Genomic DNA, 22,488 nt, shown 5'->3' on the forward strand with positions numbered 1-22,488 from the left:
CTGATTAGCTATTAGATGTGTCCGTCTGTTAGACATTAGTGTGAGAGAATGGCTTTTTAGAAAACACTTTGCCCCCCATTTATTTCCTATCTCTTCTTGTGTCAGTTGGACATAAAACAGGTCAGGCACGGACAAGTGGGGAGACAGTGACGCAGGAACAGGCACGAGGTTCAGCCAACGGTGCCTGGCAGCACCAGCTCGTCTCAGCCACGTGCTGCTGGGCACGGAGGAGCACATGCTCGAGTCCTGCGTGATGTCGGACAGCACCTGAATCACACATTCTGCTAAGTGGCAAAGCCGGCTGAAGGGATAGTTTTTATAATGGTCAATTCGTCATGAACGACAACCCTTTTAAACACTTCCAAACAACTCTTTAGGTCAAATGAACAACAGTCTGGAGCAGTGATGTGTTTGTGTTGCCAGTGGATATTCAATCTTTAATAAGCAAGGATTTTTGGGGGGAATAAACAATAGCTATTTGTATGTTCTCACTCAGAGAATGTATTTTCATTCAAACAAACATGAGTATGTCATTCTTCTGAAATAATACTGCATCAAATAGTTGAACGAAATAGACGATATAGTTCCTATTTCACCCTCTACCCTCCTCATACACCTAGATAGTCAGCATTCCCCAAACATTTGGGAGAAAAAGCGGGTTCTTCACATCCTATGTGGTCAACAAAGCACAATTTGAGGATATATTATGATTATAGATTGAACAAAAAAATTAATTATAACAGACTGAGGCTTAATATTTAGGAATGTGTTATATAGCAAATTGTATGTTTCCGGGACAGACACATTATGTAACCTTCATCTTCAAAAGGAATGTTGAAATATTATTTTTTTTAAAAGATCTAGGTGACATTCATGCGACAGAAGACTTTAGCTTTCTACGTCACAGCCTACTTACAGTGGCATTAAAGCAATGTGACGCTCAACAGAACACACACACTGAAGATTAAACTGCATCACACATTAGCTCTTGTCAAGTTACTGATGCTTTTCAGGTGAGCAAAGTTTTCCCAAACTTTTCAACATTTTGAACACAAACTTTTAACAGAAACCAAAGTCTAATGTAACCTCCGTCGCATTTTAGATACCTGTCTCTTGAAACATAGGTTGCCATGTCACAAGATGTTCTGATAGCGAAAGGAACACAAAGAGGAAAGGCAGTACTGCATTTCAGTTTTGACTACTGTTTGCCTTTTTTAGGTAGTTGAATACATGCTTCTTTGAAATATTTACAGGCAAGGTTTGTGGTAAAATCCCCTAATTAGTTTGGTCTCTCATTTTGAAGACCAATCGCTGACTACACTTTAAGTCTTGTATGCAGCAGCAAAGAATAAATAGAAGAGGGAACAACACAAACAGGTGATATCCAATATATTGAAAGTCAACAGAAAGTTTCATAATATATTCTCCCAGCTCACTAAAGTCTTCCTGATTCTTCTGACTCTTTTTCACACACAGATGGGAATCGATAAAGATCATAAAAGCACCACTAAAGTGAAACCAGCCAAGAAATTATTTAACACACTGTTTTACAAACAGTTTAACAAAGGTGTAGCTGAAAATATTATGCTCAGTAATTTAAATGATGATTTGCAGAGTGACATCATACAGCTGACAATCCTCCGTAATTATATTAATCCGGGTAGTGTGTACCCTGGTGGCGGGTGGACCTCTAAAATCTGCCTTTCATAAAACTAACAGAAGCAAGTGCATGAAATGTTTCAACTTAGGGGATGACAAACGCTTTAGGGAGGAATGACTCATATTCATAATACCCTGTTGAACCGTGGGAGGTTTCAGAACTCTTGACTTCATCAGCTGCATGACTCCATCAAGTTACAAATTGACCCATATCCTCTGGGACATTCGTTTAAGCTCCGGCAACCATGAATACTACGAATGGATGTTATACAGTGACAACTGACACATCCTGAATCATGGTTACAATACAGGACATGGACATAAACACAGAACACCTGTACAATCCAGTGCAATCTAATGCAATGACCCTGCAATAAACCCTTTGTGGACATTGTAATATATGTTTTATGACGCTTCTGCAAACTAAACAAATCTGCAGCAGACGTAGCTCTATGGTTGTTAATTGCCATTACGTGTTGATGTCTGCAGTTTCTAAAATTACGGTGACAGGTATTATTTTATAGCTGATGGGAACAATGGCAGTTTACTAAAACATGACTGTTGTCAGTTACTATGATGTATCTGTTGACTTCCATTAATTACAAGTACGTGTTGACAAGCTAAAGAGCACTTACGTTTCTAAGAAATGGCTCGGCAAACAACAGCTGGCAGCAGGAGGTTCAGAGAAAGGCCGCTCTTGGACTTGAGCACAGGTCCATCTTTATTTGACAGCACAATCCCAAATGCTATATTTATAGACATACCATTTATATTTTGATTTGTTTCTGTAGTTAATAAATGGACAACTAAATAGGTTGTAGATCAAATCTAAAACTATTTCTAGATTGTGTATTGTTGGGCTATTTGTTGTCAATGAGCACACTACGTATTTACGAAAGGAACACATCCCATGAAAGATGTTGATAGTGGCCAATTGTGACTTTGAGACCGATTTGCATCTACTGTGTAGGCAGGCACTGTAAACCACAGCAGTATCAAAATATACACATATTTCTGTTATGTTCAGATCAGGGTTTTGAAAAGAATTCCAATGTTATATTGTTTTACAGCATCTTTGTTTTGACAGCCACTGTTTTGGTTCTCTCTCGCCTCTCGTAGCATTGTTTTTGAAAAGAGGAAGCAGCTGTTTTCAGTGAAAAAGCTCTGATAAACACACTGCAGCAGACAGACCAAGTTAAAATAAGGCAGCTAAATAACCAGATAGTTACCTGAGGAGAATGTGGAGACCAAAACAGAGCTACAAGTAGAGGGATTAGGTCAACACTACACAACTCCAAATGAATGCTATTGTTTTTCTGTATCTTCCGGATGTGTAAATAGGCAACATGTTTGCGATATGAACAGAAGAGGTGATATATGTCAGTGTTACCAGCTTGTTGCTGTCTTATTTTTAAGTATTGTAACTAGAGACTTGACTATTTTTGGTTTCAAATTATATATATCAGTTAACTGCTGACATTCAGTATATGCAAGGGTTGTTTCTTGCTTAGTCTATACTGATGTATTTTCTGAAAGTCTCCAAATCCAACAAGATATGCTTATCCATAGAATTGTGTTGACTTGAGACCATATTTTGGCACTGATCCTCCAAGAGGGATCAAATTTATTGTAGTATTTGTGCCCATTAAGTTATAGCACACCACAAAGCACAAAAAAAAAACGCTCTTTGAACGAACTGAATGCAAGTCCAGTTTGAACTTTCTCATAAGATGGTGACCGAAACATTATCTGTTGGGACAATTCCAAAAAAGACAATCTTAAAGATCAAAAGGCCCACAGGGAGCATATGATTCATTAAATAATGAATGCAATTTAGCCATTTCCATACACAACATCAACAAAAGACGGTACAGTGAGTTAAATATAGACAACAGCACACAATATGGTCACGTTCAGCCCCACAGATTATGAGCCCCAAAACAAGGACAATAATAACCTCTTGAGTGTCTGACACTTAAAAGTAGATATTCTCAGGTCTCTTCGATGTGACAGAGGAGAACAGCTGGCTGCTTCCCACATGGTTAAAACATCGGCCACATGTCGCACACACCTGTCCAGCTCCTCCTCAGACTCTCAGCCACTTTGATCGCTGCACCTACTGGGGTCACTGGCCGCAGTTGAGTTTATCTGCTCATTCTCCCCTGTGATGAACCCAGCATGACAACCCATATAAGGTGTTGGTGTTTATAGAGGGGCCAAAGTCAAAAACACGTCCCCTTAGCCACACCACCTTAAGTACACACACAGAAGTTATCTGGACAGTTCATCTGTATCCCAGAATCCGTGAGGTTTTCTGTTTTAATACAGTTGGTATTTCAAAATATTTTTCTAATTTAACACTTGGAAAGTAACATGTTTTTACCAGTATACTCACAGTTTTTCATAATGTTAACTCAACACCTATGTAACCAACTGGGGGTTAGGTTTCTTATTTCACACAATCAGTACAACTGTTGTTTCTCAGAAATATACCCATTTCCACACCCATCGTTTTTCAAGCAACTGGCAACATGCAACAGACTTGTAAGCTGTTCCAACATTGAGCATGTCAACAACACGCATGATGCCGATCTCCCCCCAAAAAACTGCAGCATCATGACATTATAAATGTAAAAAGTGGAAACCTGGAGTAGGAGTAGATGCTTCTTCAGAAGAGTAACAGGCTAGCATTGACTTTAAGGGGTTGCTTTCCCCAAAAATATTTCGAAAGGTGCACTCAGAAGAGTGCAGCTCTCTGCCAGGTGTGTCTGCAATGACCACGACTGTATTGTGTGATTGAATGAATACAACCAATAATCAGCTCACCACAACCACAAGAGCTTGAACATGCAGCAATAACTGACCACCCAAAATATTATGCAGTTTTTGTTGCAGCAGAATGTGGCATTGGCTGCAGACAGACAAAGAGGTGCACACTCACTCAAGGACAACCTCAGTCACACACACACACAACCGATCCATGATCATCTTGGTGGAGATAATAATAATATTACCAATAACGGTGCAATAAAGTTTGATTAATCGATCGATCATTGTTAAATAAAGAATTAGAATTAGCCTAATGGATTTAAAATAGTTGATGTGTCTCACATACTCTTGAAGAAGAATGAAGGGGAGAAAAATAACATTTCCTCCAAGCCAATATTTGCAGGCACAAGTAATAACACAATGCATGCAACAGGCTCAGCCAGCACCGAGTGCTGCAGCAGGAAGTTCCCATACAGCCGCTCTTCCTGTATATTTAGCCTTTTTACAATAAAAAAGGGCAAAACGCTTTAAAAGGCTGCTACTGGTTGTTGAAGCTACTAGTGTCTACGTTAGGCTGCCCTGGCGCAGATTGTGTGGTGGGCTTCCATCTAAAAAAAAGTGTTAGATCGGATATGGTTTTGGTGGTAGGAAGAAAAGGAAATAGTTTTTGCGTTTCCTCGATGCCATGTGGCTTCACCCCAACACATTAGGAGTACACGGCCGGAAAGGGAATGCGTTTTAAAATAACACAAGCTACCTTTAAATAGGCTTCATGAAATATCGATAAGTTTGATTCAGCGCCGAATGCTGCTTGTGAAAAAAACACACACACACACACACACACACACACACACACACACACACACACACACACACACACGTCAACTAAAAGGAGGAAACACTTTCAGCAAACAGGTAATATCTGCGTGTGTGAGTCGCATATTGGCCACGGAGATCCCATTCATCCAGCTGTTTCTTTGACCTGCTGCAAGGCGATATTAACGTGCAAGCTGATCCGACATGTATGAGAGAAAGATTGAAAAAATGCAACACGTGTGCTCAGACAATAGATGATTTGTTTCTGGGTCCTTGAGGCACATGGTCCTCACATCTGGAATTGGCGCTTACTGCGGGGGATCAAACCTATACCATTATTTCTTAATGATCACCCCTCAAGAGGAAACCATGTGCCCCAGTAGGCCGACAGTGTGCCATGTGATCATATGCTACGATATTCACAATACCCTGTTTGTTTTCATCATAGCACCCAGTACATCCCCGTGTGATTGGGGGAAATCATATTACATTCAAGGTTTTAAAATACTACTTCGCCTCAACCATTCAGTCAAACCGGTTAAATGTCAAATACAAACATCGTGTCAAACACAAGAAGCAGCATCCAGAGCAAAACATATGTCTTGTTCTGTTTAAACATCCCAATGTATTCAGTCTTACCAACGGTTCTTGTCACGAAGCTTCCAAGTTAATTCCTGTGATGAGTGCGAATAAATTTGATGGTAAGGATCTATTTCTCCTTGCGTCTCCTCTTTCTTTCTCTTAGTGAAGGTGATATCTACATGAGCGGGTTTGTTATACTCACATTAGTTCTTTAAGTCAGCGGGCACCAAAATGCGCTTTAAGAAATGGAAGGCATTGTAAAACCCTCTGAAGCGCAACTGTGGGGGTCGCATTAGACCCGCCTCCTTCTCCACCGCCCCTACCCCTCTGGAGTTGCGCTGATGGGTTCAACACTTTCGCTGTATAGGTGAGTGAGATACAAGGACAACCAGAGATTGTGGCAGTGGCTACTCTTGCCTTTGCCACGACATAATTGAGCATATGTGGTATTAAGGCGCACGACGCCGCGAGAATACAGTGCGTAAAATAAAGCAGCGTCATAATGGAGATAGGTAAAGCCAATATGTGTGTCATATTGACTCATATAGTACTGGGAATTAAATAAACATTTGGATAGGGCATAAATTCACCACTCTCCACATTTACTCAGGCAATTTAATGAATCAGTATGTTCCCTACAATGATAGTGTAATATATTTCCCTTTCTCAGACTCTTCTACTTCCCTCACGGTGCATCTGATCCAGCAGCTCCCAGCACGGTGCAGCCTGAGATTTGGCACATGTTAAAGAGGGTGGAATGTGGAGAGCTTCCCCCTGCTCACTCATGAGAGAACAAAAGCTGCCTGGACACTTAATACTGAGGTGAGGAGGTCACCGTTAGCCTCTTGCAGACAAATACCATGTAATAGATGAATTCACTAATTTTATTTTAATTGCATATTTGCACAGCAAGCTCAACCAAAATCCATAAAAACAATGAAGGTGGTTATGGAATAAGGCATATGTGAGTTCACCAAGTTGGGAATATCTACAAGTGAAATATCCAGAAGTGTCCAACACAAGTTCCCCAAGAAGCCACCAAACAAAAACTAGTCTAAAGTCATTAGAGTGGATACGTGGCTCTTCTAGCGACCTCTAGAGGCCACCTTGGCTTGATGAGGGGTGATCTTTTTAGCGGTGACACTTTTCTTCTGACCTTTCAGATTGATTGACTCATGATCTAATGGGCAGACCGAGACAACACTGATGGATTGACATTTGGGGGCAAAATCAGTGCAAGGATATGAATATGAACTAACACACCCAACTCCCTCAATGAGAAGGTGCACGCCAGATGACCACATGCCTGCACTCACACACTCTTCATAGCGTCATATTGAAACATTTTCTTTCTATGAACATGATCAATGTGTAGGTTTCTGACACCAAAGTGATTGCTAATTAGTTGTAAGACTAATGCAACTACCAGTGCATCAGCTGCACAACTTGAGCAGGTAGAGGACATTACAATAAAACCAGAGGGCATATGATCTCCCCCCCCCCCAACCCCAAAAATACACAAGCATCCAGAACAGCTCACTTGTACCCAGGTTTCACCAAGACTATGACACGTTATAAAAATCATACACTCCACACACCCTCATTTATAAAGGTGAAAGGGCAAAATATGTATTGTAAAATGCATTTACGTATCTTACTCAAAAATGTCTATTGGAAGAGGCAGCATAAGCCCAGATTGTGCCATAATACTGAAAGTAGTATCAGTTATATATTGATATTGTCAATTTTCTCTATATTATTTGAGGGGGAAATTTGAGTCGTACAGAAAGTCCATGGACATACATGTCAATATTTTCTTCTTGCAGATTGTTAGAAGACTCTTCAGAACAGCTAAAGGTATTTCACTGTTGTCAAATTCAACCATTGCTGGTTATTTATTTTTCACAAAAATGGATGCTGACAATAACTCTGTGAATTGAATACAAAGGTAGATCATGAGAGTCACACATTGTGACCTGAGACAGCACAGCACCACATGCTATACTATGTATTGTTTCTTATTTTATTGCACAGCTGGACCTTTTGGTTTGCTGTGTGGCAGAATGTGCACAGACTACCACAAACAGATACACCGCGTTAAAAGAAGAAGGAGAAAATGTGGTAAAACTCAACTTTGTCTTACTTTCCTGGTGCTGTATGATGAGATCCCAAGTAACGTAATGAATTGCATTACTTAGATAATATACTGCACATTATAAATTACATTCACTCTACACAACTCAGCCCAAATCTGCTTTAGAAATGAGCAGAACTTGGCAAGTTCTTTTTTCAATTTCACAGTTTATTTGAAATGATTACGTAAGCCCCGTCATAGAGAGAGGGATATGGCTCATCTTTCTCAAGCTGCAGATCCATGTTTGATTTTTTGTGATATTTCTGAGAAAGCAGGATGGGAAAATAACCATCCTCAGTTTCCAAATCAGACTGCAGGAGTTAGGCTGTATAGCTTCAATATATTTATGTAACAGAGGAGGTTCAGAACATTTCTCCCCAAGAGGTGAAAGTAACCACCCTCAAGGGTCGTATTGTATCATGTTCCATTGTGTAACACACTTTGTTTGAATAGGACTCGCAAACTGACCACCTCTCTGTGTGGACGAACAAAATCATTGCAATATAATGAACAGGCCCAGGTGAATGCACCTTTTACAGATCATTTTGACAATGGAAAGTGTATGCATTTTCCAATAAATAACAGCCTTTCATTCTCCATTTATAAGAATGTTCTTTTCATCTCTTTCCACTAACAATCAAATGCACAAACAGAGACCTTGAACTCAGAGGGCAATGATCTCTTTAAACAAAAGACACTGGGAGCAACAAAATAGTTTTGTTATGTAATGAAATTGTAGTAAGTAGTAATGCAATCTGAGACACAATATAGATATAAGTGTTGAAAACAAAAGAAGATGGTAAGATGGGTTAAAAAAGACTCATTAAAGTTTGAGTCCTGCAGGTTTTTGCATGTTGAGTGTTTTTTTGGTGTGGTGTCTTAACTGAGCCTGAGAAACTCAAAAAGAATGTATCTTTCTACACAGATCCCTACATACTTATCTTGCACTGATCATCAGTATAAATAAACAGCAAAAGACCCCCGTGGATTGCTTACGTTATTGTAGAAAAGTACCTCAAAGGAATAGACAGAGAGCACCAGCACCGTGACTAATCTGGTGCTATCAGTGAATTCAATGGGGTTGTGCAGGAAGCAGGCCAGTCAACATCCGGACATAATGTGTGCTCAGACCTGCAGAAGTGGACGATCCATTTATCTATAATGACTGTGTGTAACATGGTAGTCATGGAATCTGCTTTCCAGCTTTGTGTTATTGGGCAAATATAATTGTTTGCATCGTACATATGTTCCTCTTTGTGTCTTTGATTCCATCTTGGTGTCTCACGTAGTTCTCATTCTCTTTCATGTGCTGGTCGTCTTCACTGATGATGTTCTTACTATGGGCTCAGCAGTGGCCTGTGAAGCCATGAACACCTTGGATGAGTTATATAACTGTTGTTGACCTCCAGAAGGCCATGGATCCGGAAGTTGCAGGAACAGGCCGAGCCCTGCTGCTGAAACTGACAAAGACGACTGAGGTAAAAGTAGGATAAAAAGGAAATACTCAAGTAAAGCACCTACATTTGTAGTTTGGTAGAGGATTGAGTAAACATTGATTTACTCCATCTTTTGTGCGTGAATAAATTAATAAAATAGATCTTTGCAGTCGAATATTTAAAAACACCAACAACTGCATATTCCACCAGGCATTTTATCCAGTTGCAGGCTTCATTATATTTTCTTTTAATCAAAAGTGGAACTGCCACACAATTTCTGCAGAGCATCATTGCAGTATCAGCAGTTTAATTAAAAGTGTTTTTCCCCCTGACTTAGAGAAATGAGAAGCGAGTTGAGGAGGATATATAAATATTAAGATGGGTTTTGCTTATGCAGGATGCACAATACACTGTCATCATCTCTACACTATATAGTATGTATATTTTGATAGACCATGTTATCTTTCAAACTTTTGATTTTTTATTAATTACAAACTGAACTCTAACTAGTCTACATTTTGTGGTTTATTTATATGAGGAAGATTATTATTAATAATACTTTCATAATTCGTTCAACAATTTCTACCACGAGTGATCACATATGATAAAAACCATCTTAAACCACTTTCTTTCCTTTATTTCCTGTACAAACAGACAATATTTTTGTAAAAACTGTACATTTCAGTTTAACATGCTTAGACAAAAAAAAAAAAATGGCATTAAGACGGAAGAAAAATGTAAACAAGGGCAGTGAATTTACTTTGTCTATGTACAATTTATAAATTATATATTATCCTCCATATTATGCCTCCATCAGAGATTTGTTCTGTCGTCTGGTTTTTGCCAAAAAGCATCATACAGAGTGAAATCAGTAAGGGAGAACGTCTCTTTTGCTTCCATGTCATTTCACTCAGACATGGTGGAGCTCCACTTCAAAAAGAAGCCAATCTTCAGGCCATGATGATAAATCACTTGAGCTTGAGATTGCCAACTCATTCCAATTCAGTGAAGCGAGCAAACATGGCTTTGCGGACTGCGTCTTTGTACGTGTCCGAAGCGGAGAGGGAGTAGTTGGTGCCTTTAGTACCAAGTCCGGCTCCTTTTGTTCTCAACTGTGCCTGAGGAGAAAAAACACAAACTTTAAAAATCAATTAAAAGTACCTTTCAGAGAATTATTCAGTTATTGATGTGATGGGTACTAGTTACACCAGGTAATTGTTGTGAATACCTCAATTGGTGTCGTGATTCCCTGCTGGTTGCGACCGAGACCTTTACCCTCCTTCCATCCCATAGCCTGCAGCATTTTGTTGCCAATATTGTCGCTGTTAAGGCCGTCTTTAGTGGGCTGTTCATAATTGCTGCACACAAAAAGCACATTTTAATGCTTTAAATATTACAAACAAACACAAAATGAACAACTAGAGGTCTCCAGGGACTGACAAAACATTTTACTCAAAACGGGAATTTAACAAAAAGTTCCTTACATGACGACAGGTGCTGGTTGGTTGAACTTCTTCTTTTTGGGTGCTGGTGCTGGAGGTTCAGGGATGCCATATTTTTCTCTCCTCTCAGCTGCACGGTCTCTATATTTCAGCTATTCAGCAGCAGGAGAAAACATTTCATCACAACATTGACAATGGGAACAATTCAACTCTAGAAGCTGGTTAATTCTGTAGTCAGACGAACCTCAGTTTCTTTTCTCTCCAACTCTTCCAGTTCTGCTTCGGTCAGTTTGGATCTGTGGAAAACCTCCATGTTTTTCTTGGAAAGACAAGATGAATATCTCAATTATTTATAGGTCTTTTTTGTTTTCTTGACTGACAAACTAAAACAAAAAATGTTAGGCCTAAAGACAATATGTATGATCTTACCTTGTGAAGGTCAGAGAGTTGCTGATGTCGAATTAGACTTTCTTTGTTGGGAAACTGTCTCCTACACAGCAAGCAGGCCAACTTTGACCAGTCTGTCATCTTGTCCTGGCCTCCATCACCACCGTCAGAATCTGCAACCCCTTCCTCGGGGTCACTATCTCCGCTGTAGGCTGCCACAAGGCCACACTAACCGCACCATGGAAAGATATAAGCAGTTGTAAAGGTTAAGATAAATAGTATAAATAGTAGGTGAGTACATGTATTTACAATGCAGTTAAAATAGCGCACCTTGGAAGTGTTGACCGAGCTGGTTGGTAGCTCCTCCTCTGGGCCTCTTGGCACCTCTGGCATGAGTCTCTCTAGACTGCCTGCCTGCTAAAGAAATCAATAAATCCATTTTATTGCTGGATAATAAAGTTGAAAGCTTCCACATGTAGTCTCAGACATTATCTCAATGGATTACCTTTTTTTCAAACAGTATGAAGCCAGCATCAGCAGCTGCTGCCTCCTTCCTCTCTTCTTGACTAATAGGCTGAAAACCACCCCTGAAGTTGTCTTTGTGCTTGTTGAGACTTTTAGCCCATCGTTCCATGTCTTTAGCAATCTGAAAGAGTCAAACCGATTTCAACATGAAAACTAAATCTGAAAAATATTTCAGAAAAGGCCACACAGACGTTGAAGTAGACAAAGCCACAAGCTTTAAAATGTAATATCTTAGGTGCTGTATACATTGGTCAGTAAGCGGGACAATGGTGAATATGTTGTGATGTAGAATTCATATCACAATACCTGTTGAGCGGTCTTGCTTTTGGGCTTTTCCTTTTTTTCCTTTCCCTCTTTAGATTCTTTGCTGCCTGCTGCCGCGTTATCATTCAGTACAGCATTCGCGTCGGTTGAGGCAGGTACGTAAGTCTGTTTCTCACTGTCCCAGTACAGATACTGCTGGGTCTGAGAGTTGTAGTAATACTGAAAAGCAATAAACACCCATGCAAATAATTAAATCAATATGAACTCTCGTGACTCACCAAAATGACTCACACATGGTGGCTGTGCACTACTTACATGAGTGTTTGGGTCATAGTAGAGGCCAGTTTGAGGATCATAATAGAAGCCAGAGGACTCATCATACTGATAGGTGGAAGTGTCAGGAGCTGTTGAATACAAAACATATCATTATTAACAACTACTGGAGTTTTTTTTTTTTTATACAGTTCCTTGCAGTCAAAAAAAATAACATTTTAGTTTCCAATATTACAGAATCATTAATAATTCAATAAGTATTCCCAGCCCTAGTTCTCACTAATCTTTCCCACTGAAGCATTCTAAAAGGCAGGCGCCTTTTGATCCTTTGAGCTCTTGCAACTCGGCTCTAGCAGTAATCTCAAGTACCGCTAAATGGTCCACATATTTAGGTCATAAGACTAGTCGGTGCCGTCTTGTATGAAATGGCATATTATACAACAGGCAGAAGCAAGTTCTCATTTCTCTGCATTTCAAGCTTTTGCCAGGAAAACACTATAATAGATGTGCATTACAGTGACCTCAAGAGAATAATCTCTGTATGCACTTCACCAGGACAGGTGTTAGAGGATCTAGTGTGCTCATACCAGTACTGGTGTCAGCTGTCTGTCCTGAGGCTGCTGTACTGGCAGCAGCTCCAAGGCCAACAGGCACAGATGCAGCGTTAAGCCCCGAGAGATGTCCTGGGTGCGCTCTTGCTTCAAACTGCTGGGCAAGTGACAATGTCTGCAATTAATGCATTGGTTATTAAGAGATTGTTACAGCATGCATTTTCATACTACAAACGCACTATAGCAACTGTGTCAAACTCATTTTATGTGGCCCGCGACGGCTTCACGGACCCATTTTCAGTGAATCGCAGACCTTTGCATGGGCTTTTATTTTGAAGGGGATTTTGTATGTGCTTTTATTTTGAAGGAGATTTTTAATGCAGCGGAGTGCCATCTATTCACACTCCTCAATGCTGCGTTCACAACACGATTTACTTGCGTGAGTTTACACGTTGGACTATTTGTGATAGTTAAGCTTCATTAACGACTTTTTTTATTCCATGTTTTTGCATGAAAACACTGAGTCTGTTAATAAAGGCTGAAGTTATACGTTATAGTTATATGTCTCATGTCCTTAAGATGCACTTTTTGTTTTTTAATTGAGTGTAAAAGGGAATATTTCAAACATTTTTTTTTTGTGTTGGCATACTGTGATAGTGTACTTTCTCAGGTCTAAACTGCACCATATCATTAAATCAATTTGAGAAGTTGAAAATGTTCCTCCCATTGGATCTCAGCTTGTCATTAAGGGATCAAGGTGGGTCCTGCAGCCAGACCAGTTCAGAACCACTGCCCCAGACCACATGCATGTCTTTATTTGCTCACAATTATTTGTTGGACCAGTTATGTCCTTCTCAACTGTGACAAAAAAAGCTTTGAAGAAAGTTAATATAATAACGTGCGTTTGATCTTTGTCTTTGTTATTTCCTTCTGTTTTAAGTTTGATCTTTAGCAATGTGGGTTTCTTAACCCTAAATTAAATGGACTTCTGTCATAGTAACAGATAAATTTGCTTCCATATATTTTTACATTTATATAAATACATGTACACATAATATTGTTACACTTGAATAAACAATAATCTAATACAAAGACAGTTAACATTATGTTCGGGAGGAGATAAATGTATACAGTGTTACAACGGGCCCTATGAGGACGACCATGATGCTGATGTGGCCCGGGGTGGAAATGAGTTTGACACCCCTGCACTATAACATAATTACAGAAATAACAAAAATGTACACGTTACCTGAACGCCAGGCTGACCAATTATATGGGGTTGGTAGGCTTGTGCACCTTGTGCGATAACTACTCCGGGTGGAACAATCTTTACACCTGGGGCAGCTAAAATTGGAAACACACAAAGTGCTCTTTGACAATTTCCCCCAACAATTACCATCACTACAAAAAAATAGTCAATGTTTTACTTTGATGAGAGTCTGTCTGTGCTTAGGATAGGAAATTATTGTACCAGATGGAGGACAATTACAGAGACAATCAACTGAGTGCTGCGTCACTTGCGGTGTCTAAAAGTGAGTGGGTGGACTATGGCACACAATGTCTGTCAGTCATTATTATTAGTAATAATAATAATAATAATCATCATTTGGATGTCACTAATCTCACATTACAAATGAAGCTTTGAACTAGTCGGTCGAGTCCTAACAAATTGATTGTTCACAATAGTAGGAGTTTGTCAGGTTGCTATGTGTCCTCCTCGTCTCAACCCAAAATGTATAGAAGATAAATTGTTACTATTATTTACAAATAAGTAGCTTCTTAACTTTTTTCTATCTAAATTAAAATATAAAACATGTTTAATGAAATGTAACATTCTGGCAATCAGGAAAAGGCTAAGTATGTAGGAACAAAGGCTGGCAGCAGCAACGCTATCTGTGTGGACACTTTACTCGTGTTAAGAGACGCAGTAGTTCAGCGAGGCCGCCGGCATTCACCGTTCACCCCGACAGTGTTGCTTGGGTGCAAGAGCTGAAAGCATGTCATACCTCCAAGTATGCCATTTCCCTGGGAGGTGCTGGCTCCTGCTCCTTGCTGGTAGTATGCCTGGTATTCCTATTGAAGCAAGTAGTAATAATGAATTTAGAAACTTCAGTGGTACAAAAGTACCTCACTTAAGCCAGTTTTTACCGAAAAGAGGATGTTGATACTTGCCAGTGTAAATGTTTTCTTAGTATTTAAAATACGTAAAACATTGTTATGATATACAGGTGCAGCCTTATTTCTTATCTTTGAGGTGCTGTATATATTAGTCAGTAAGCTTCACAATGGTGAACCAAATAGAGTCTGCTATCGCTGTCACTAGACTTACTGAATGCATCTTTAAACCAAACAAATTGAAAGACATTTCAATTTCATTTCAAGAACGTATCTGCTCTTAAATTACAGTTGATCAGTTACAATGTTTGCTTCATTTGTTCTACTGACCTGTGACATAGGCAGATAGCCTTCTTGTAAGTAGCTGTACTCGGACATTCCCTCTGAGCTCTGCGGTGGCTGAAAAGGTGAAGCATACGTTATGAGCCCATTACATTGACACTGGGATATCATAAATAACAGGATATTGACAGAACATTGACCTACCTGACTTGAAGACCACTGGGCTGCAGCAATGGCTGTGCTGGCCACAGAGAAGGCACTGACACGATTCCCGTCAGGTAGTAAAAGGTCCCTAAAACCGGCAAAGGGAAGAAAAATGCAAACAAGTTTAATCCCAACTTTAATTCAACTGTTGCTGTAGCTCAGACAATATGCCAGGGAAATCTTTCAATCCATCACAAAATCAATGCACATTATACTCACTTTCTAGCACTCTTAGCAAAATCCACACCAATTGTTTTTCCATCCAGTTTGAGAGGCGGCTGCAGTCCCTGTAAGATGGTTAGCAGCTGAGAGGCCTCCTGTGAAAATAAATGTATACAATTTTAACTGATATGCAGGTATTAATGATAGCAAGTTCATCAAGGAGAAACCTTAAGAAAACCAAGGAATACCAATAGAAAGCCAAATGAAGGCCCCTGATAAGTAGCTGGTTGTTTTAGCAGTAAATTATCACACTAAATAACAGTACATTTAGACAAAGTTCTTTTTTACATGTTACAGAATATCTTACCAGAGGAGAGGACAGCTGTACAAAGGCAAAGCCTCGGTTTTGGCCTGTCTGCTTGTCCTTAATGAGGCGAATGTTGTTTGATGAAAGATTAGCATAGGGTGCTAGCGATGTCAAGATGGCTTCCACGGTGGCCAGAGGAGCAACATTTCTCAAGATGATCGCTGTGCAGGTCAAAAGTCTATAATTAATAACGGCCTACCCTAGATAGGGAAATGTTTTGTTCCAAACTAAGTAGGATGGTGCATCTATAAGAGAAGTCCTTACTGTCGCCATAGAAATCTCCGTTGGGTTGGGTTTCGGAGACTCCAGTATTATTGCCGTTTTCACTTTCTGTTGAGAGAATGACAGAGGTAAGAGGTGCATTAACATAATGTTCAGAACCGTGTTATCAAAAGAATTGAAAATGGGGTATACGGTGAGAATTGTCAAATCAGGTCACTGTGCTAATTTGAATATTTACAGTATCAGCCTATTTCATGAACTCCATTGTGTATTGTCCCCATTTTGCATTACTGCCAGGTAGCAAGGAAAAAAAATGCATGCCGTTTCCAGTCTATGCACTTTACCTACATCTGACAGTGACAACACTTATGAATCCTTATCATTTGGTTTACTGGGCCTCTACAACAGCAAAAAGACCAACTTTGCATCCCAGCACTGTTGACTCAGGCTGCACAGATGTCTGCACAGATGTCTGCAGTCAGCGGCCTCTGGTTGATTTAACTACTTACCGGCTTTGGTTGCTCCACACCTGAAGCACTTCAGCCTCCTCCGGAAATTGTACAGGCCACACTGCAAGTAACCGGTCACATCATTTTTATTATACACCTACTAAAGCCCTGAACAGTGCTGCCTCAGAAAACAGGCAAGCTATATTGGTGCAGCATACCATACTTACCTGAGACACAACCTAAACTTTATCGCGTAATCAAATATAGATGCACCACAAAATAAGATGACTGCAACTATTGTAATTTGTGGGCCGAAAAAATGTACTTATAGGCCTGTGTGTGTTTAAAATGTTCTGTGGTAGCATTCTTTGGATATTGTGACCATGAAACCAAGACCGATCATTAACTTACAGTGTTGCAGAGCCAGTCTTCATACTTGTTTCTGGGATGGCTGTAGTGCATGTCCACGCTTTTGCCTTGGATGGTCAGACGTTTCTGAAAGAGGATGACAAAAGTCACTCAAGCATTCCTGGCATGTATCAATCTCATCAATAGAGCAAGCAGTGTTGGAAGGGAGAGGAGGGGGAGAGGGACCCCCAACAGACAGCCTTTGTGTTAAAGACAAGACAGGCACATGATGTGTATGTGAGCATGATGTATAGAAAGTTTTAAAGTGTTTGGGACCCGAGTGTCCAGGCTGAGCTGGAGCAGAGTGTACAATGTGACCCTAACAGACATTTGACAGCTTTAAAAGAAAAGAAAAAAAAAAAAAGATTAAAAAAAAAAAGAAAAAAAAAAAATGAATTCCTCTTCTACTGGGGTGTAGGTTTAAAAAGAATAGGCTGAGCTTAGATTCAACTTTGAAATATCATTGAAGATGCATCAACTAACAGCAAAGTAAAGATAATGTTTTCATTGTCTTAAATGCAGATTACTCAAAAACCTCACAATGAGTCTAACCTGCAGCTCTTATGACACTGCCATTACAGTTAACTAAATAAAAACATTTGTTACAACATTAAGTTGTAAATCATGTATATTATAATTTCTACAAATATACAAGTCAAATCTTTTGCTCTGTGGCATACAATCCATGAGTTTTTCTTTTTGTTTCCACACTACTTATACAATGGTTGCCTTTTGAGTTATTTTTCCAGATCCCCAAGATTAAAACTAGACTTGGCGATTGTGAAGCAACCTGATTGGTCTCCATCCATCGGGTAGCATCTTGCAAGTGATAAAAGTCCACGAAGGCGAAACCACGGCTTATACCTAGAGACAGCATTCAAATATAGACGGGAGGCGTGTTAGTTAAGAGCCAATGGGGCATATTATTCAAACTCTTCCACAAACTGCTTCACGACCCAGGCCCTGTTTGGTACACAGTAGGCCACTCCTTAGGAGTTTTACCATAGCATGAATTCCTGCTGAATACCACTTTTTGAAACACTCAACAACAAAGTGTGTCTGCCAATTAAATTTTTGTTTAAACTGTTATTGCTGCTTACTTACCTTAAAAAGATCCACAGTGAACTGAAATGATACGTCTTTAATCAACATTGTAAAACTTTTTTCAAATACCGTGAATATTCTCTCCTAGCTGCTATGGGAAAATGGGTCTGAATGGAAGCAGATTTGCCCTATGGTCAAAGACTGGGGGGAGGTAGAGTTCCATCATATATCTAGTTCTCACCTGTTTTCTTTTTCATCAGCCTGACATCCACTGGCTGCGGTCCTTCCAGCTGGTCTATGGCAAAACAAACCTGAACAATGTGCAGATAGGGTGTTAATATTATGATTCCAATCCCTCATTATTAAGACATTTCCTCTTAGAGAATGAATGGTGAAAAAAAAACATTACACGAAACTAAATAGGTTGCATATCAGCAGAAAAACCACAACTAAGGACTTACATGGTCTTCAGTGACATGAGGAGACAGACCCCAGAGCATGATGGTCTTGCTTTTCTTCTCGTCCCAAGGCTCTCTTCTGCAATCCTGCTCCGGGTAGTCGCCATCGGAGTGATAACCATCTTCTGATCTATCACTGTTACGTCGTTTCCTTTCTCTTTGCTTGAAATAAAAATAGATCAGTGCATCAGTTAAGTGTGGATGTCATCATACGACAAAGTATGCTTACTTAGATATCATACCCCCATTGTAACTCTGTGATATTAGAATTAAGAAACTACCTCTGGACTGTCTCTAGGTCCTCGGCGATCTCCTTCAAAACGATCATTGCGTCGCTCTTCGCCCCAGCGGCGCATATTGTGATCCCGCTCCTGGTCCCTCTCTCTTCTGTCGCGCCAATCTGATTCGTCACGCGCTTGCTCAGAACCATATCTACCGCTACGTTCTGTCCGACTAATCCTATTCAGGAAGACATAGAAAGGCAAAGCAGCACATCACTATAACTAGTCTGGAATTGCACAATATTCCTTATAATTTGACTGAATCAGATAATATTGCATCAGCAAACTCACAACATAATTCCTTGATTGACAATACACAAAAAATAACCCTAAAACTGCATTTTCTCTGTTGTAGGGGCACTGTCTTAAGTAAGGTCGAAGATGTACACTAAGCATTTACATTGGTTGTTGGCATACTTAATATACTCGTTTCCCTAACATTTCAAATGTTATAAGAACTGAAACCTTGTTTTTGGTATTCCAGAAAATTAACCCACAGATGCATTTTCCCCATCAAACGAATCCAACATTAATGAACCTGTAACAATGAATATGATGTAGGCAGAGAGAGCTATGAAAATGTGCAACCAAGTAACCACAAAATAAGTTAGTGGTGACCATTTCATTTCAGAAGTTGAATACATTATACAGCCCTGAAATGCAAGTTACTCTCAATTTGGAGATCACAATGTCTAGCTCTATCAGCTAGGTATACGTTATACTTTTTGTTATATCAAGATAATTCAAATGTTACTTTCAATGATTACAATAGTAGAAATATGTTCCTATAATATTCAACATAAGTGGACATTTTTAGGACCATAAAGAAAAGATTATGCCACGTTGTCTTTTTGAGACAGTTTTTTAGATGTTACTTTGGAGATGGATATTGGCACAATGGTTAATGGTATGTTAAAAATCCACTTGCGTTGACTGAAATGACCCCGTCTTCGGAGATAACGTTAAACAACTCATCTAAACGTTAACTAGTTGCTGCCGTTGCAAGAATAACGTGAATCTATACCAAGTATCAGACCAGCACTATAAATTAGCGTTATAATGTTAAACTACAATGCTAGTTTAACATTAGCGGAACGAAAAATAAAATGAACGCTGCCATTTTAATAAGCCACGCCTACCATGGCGAACAGCGTCAGCTACTAGCTAGGTTACTCACCTTTTATCAGGTCCCATTTCTCCCAACTGCGCACACACACACCCGAGTCAAGACTCTAGAAAATACAAATGCAACACGGCGATATTTTAATTGCCCAACAGCACACAACATGTTCACTACGAATACACCTTAGCTGGATTACAATGCGCACATCTAGCTAGCTGCCTGTAAACCTGCAACATGGATCCGGTCTAATGTTAACAAACAGAAGTGAGAGATGCCGTACATTGTTTCCGTTTCAAGTCTCAATCTACAATAACTCACCTGTATAGTTTGTTGAAAATGTTAACAAACTAGTAGTTTTGAAAAAAAGTATTTGAATAACCGTGAGAAAGACGATTCTTCTCACGTTCAAGGACTAACGTTAGATACCCCCAACACTACTACGGTCCCTTCTTTGTCCCAAGATGCATTGGTGTATACCGCGGTGCATTATGGGAACTGAGAATATTTTGCACCCTATTTGCCTCACAGGCAGCACTTGGTGCTGAGATTTTCTATGTGCTGCCTGAAAGTCTAAACTAAGGGAAACCTTCTACTATCTCACATTTCAGCCATTTTACTGGGTTAGGTGGCTTTTCAGCTTGTCATATTTACAGTAACCCGTTTTATAATAAATTAGTACTTCAAAACATTGTAATTTCACATTTGGCTTTTAGTAGGTTTCCTTGCATGGCAAATTGCATTAAGCTACAGATCCTGTGACTGCTGTGTGTGACTTTACTTTTGAATGTGTAGCTCTTCTCAGGGCAATTTTAATGTGTTTCTAGTCTTCAACATGGTCATGAAGCAGTATTAAATCCAACTAGTAGCCTATTGTTTTTACTATATTTATTTACAATATTTAATTTTCATTCCAGTATTCATGCCAGTGCATTGGACTCTTACCATGTCCCACAATCCTGTAAATTCAATAACAATTTGAACTGTCAAATATCTTACTGTTGGCTGACCTGTACAATAGCATAATACCTACTGTGCAGGTTTGTGTTTGTTAATTTTTGTCAATATTTGTATCTTCCCGTACATTTTTCCAAGTCCGTTTGAGCATATTGAGCGCTACTGAGCATTAAACTCCTTGAATGTGTCAACATACCAAGTCACTGAAGTTGAATCTGACAAAGATAAGGTACAACAGGGTAATTGTTCAGTATTTATTACAGTATTTAAATCCTGAAACACCACCAAACAGTTCACTGTACAAGCAGGTCCTCAATAAAGATGACTACACATTTAATTATTCAACTTGGCACACAAGGAGGTTCCCTTTTCATTAATTCAATTTCATTAATCTCTAAAGTGGTAATGACAATGCATACAACACAAGATGGTCAAACGTTGTGCTGATACCGACCCATAATGGAGCTCCACATTTATTTATGTTTAAACCAATACTTTGAGTAATTTGTTTGTTTTTCTCACATTGATGATTCTTGAGTCACTGACACCCAAGACAGGCCCACATCTTCAATACAAAAGTGTCATGCGACAAAACGACACAAAACTCAGCCATAAAATATAAAATAGGTCCACATGGTCCCATAAAAAGGAAGGTGGAATCCATCACAGTTATTCCAAAAAAATCAGGGAGGAGGATGGACAGGTAGGTCTGGGATCCTATGAATTCCCATCATGATTTCTAGGTCAGGGTCTCTCCTTTCGTCACCTGTAATGAGACAAATCATTATGGAATGTTATATATTGTTATATTAAAATAGGCATTGGGTTGTCTACATTACAATACAGTTTACTTACTCTGGCCTCAATATATTCAATCCTCCTCTCCAAAGCCGTCAGCTTCTCATTGAGGGTGGCCAAGCGGGATCGACACGACATATCTGAGGAGGATAAATGGTGTCGAACATGTCATGCTAACCATCTCCGGTCACGACGTTTAATTTTAACAGGCTCAGCTTTGTCGATTATGACGACAAAGACCACGTCCACAATATTGAACACACGTCAATGTTAGCTGTGACCCTTTCTCAGAGATCATCGTTTAATGTCAGGGGAATTGCTGCTGTTGGTATATGTTGCTGCCAGTAAAGCAGAAGGTTTGCAGTGGCCTGACAACCAAGCTGTCACTTGAATCCAGTCGTCTTTTGATTGACGTGTAAACACTTGTTAGGCGACTAACACGAGATAACATGCGAAGCTAAATGTGAGGCACCAAACTGCAATCTCTCCCAGAGGAAACAATAACAAAAATGCTAACTGGGAGTGGCAGCTGAAAGCATCACTATGGATGCTAGCTAACGGCTAAGCTAGCTAGCTAGCTAGCTAACTAGCTCTCGGCTCGCCATCTGCAAACGTGATTGTTTCTTTCAGCTGGCAGCGAAGAAGCTTACCAAATGAGTTGAGAAAGTCGGCGATTTTTTTTATGCTGCTCGTAATGACTTCGATGTACTCTCGATTCGCCCAATCTTGGTGAATCTCCCTTTGCACTGGATCTTCCTGGCCAGCCATGTTGGACGAGTCGCA

At 39.7% G+C, this 22,488-nt stretch overlaps 2 protein-coding genes across 4 annotated transcripts; both read right to left on the minus strand.

The window, feature by feature from the left end:
• Nucleotides 1–10,018: 10,018 nt before the first annotated feature.
• rbm5 (RNA binding motif protein 5) lies at nt 10,019–20,406 on the minus strand. Of its 3 annotated transcripts, none has more exons than XM_079218381.1 (25): nt 20,272–20,406; nt 20,008–20,062; nt 18,831–19,008; nt 18,553–18,711; nt 18,333–18,402; nt 17,838–17,911; nt 17,051–17,134; nt 16,700–16,760; nt 16,233–16,298; nt 15,969–16,129; nt 15,659–15,756; nt 15,440–15,527; nt 15,284–15,352; nt 14,845–14,911; nt 14,088–14,182; nt 12,875–12,992; nt 12,330–12,418; nt 12,057–12,233; nt 11,731–11,871; nt 11,556–11,642; nt 11,268–11,453; nt 11,083–11,157; nt 10,881–10,990; nt 10,625–10,754; nt 10,019–10,514 (listed from the first exon to the last, which is right to left on the minus strand). In XM_079218381.1, exons 2-25 carry the CDS (start codon nt 20,022–20,024, stop codon nt 10,389–10,391), a joined length of 2,526 nt encoding a protein of 841 aa, XP_079074507.1. In that variant the 5' UTR covers nt 20,025–20,062; nt 20,272–20,406; the 3' UTR covers nt 10,019–10,388. The 3 variants fall into 3 exon arrangements, with proteins under 3 accessions (XP_079074507.1, XP_079074506.1, XP_079074505.1); XM_079218380.1 differs by having other exon boundaries at nt 11,556–11,639; nt 12,875–13,013; XM_079218379.1 differs by having other exon boundaries at nt 12,875–13,013.
• A 747-nt stretch (nt 20,407–21,153) lies between these two features.
• brk1 (BRICK1 subunit of SCAR/WAVE actin nucleating complex) lies at nt 21,154–22,488 on the minus strand. Its single transcript, XM_079218908.1, has 3 exons — nt 22,356–22,488; nt 21,763–21,845; nt 21,154–21,673 (listed from the first exon to the last, which is right to left on the minus strand). Exons 1-3 carry the CDS (start codon nt 22,471–22,473, stop codon nt 21,647–21,649), a joined length of 228 nt encoding a protein of 75 aa, XP_079075034.1. The 5' UTR covers nt 22,474–22,488; the 3' UTR covers nt 21,154–21,646.

Source organism: Taurulus bubalis (genome assembly GCF_910589615.1).
Source record: "Taurulus bubalis genome assembly, chromosome: 5".
In the NCBI taxonomy this organism is placed as follows: Eukaryota; Metazoa; Chordata; class Actinopteri; order Perciformes; family Cottidae; genus Taurulus; species Taurulus bubalis.

Bases quoted from the DNA above. Each gene is read 5' to 3' on its own strand.
- rbm5 (XM_079218379.1), bottom strand. The intron at 11,643-11,730 runs GTAATCCATTGA...TGATTTCTTTAG, and splicing joins TCATACTGTTTGAAAAAAAG to CAGGCAGGCAGTCTAGAGAG. The intron at 11,158-11,267 runs GTAAGATCATAC...TGTCTTTCCAAG, and splicing joins AACTCTCTGACCTTCACAAG to AAAAACATGGAGGTTTTCCA.
- brk1 (XM_079218908.1), bottom strand. From the start codon at position 22,473: ATGGCTGGCCAGGAAGATCCAGTGCAAAGGGAGATTCACCAAGATTGG. The intron at 21,846-22,355 runs GTAAGCTTCTTC...TATCCTCCTCAG, and splicing joins CGACTTTCTCAACTCATTTG to ATATGTCGTGTCGATCCCGC. The intron at 21,674-21,762 runs GTAAGTAAACTG...GTCTCATTACAG, and splicing joins TTGAATATATTGAGGCCAGA to GTGACGAAAGGAGAGACCCT.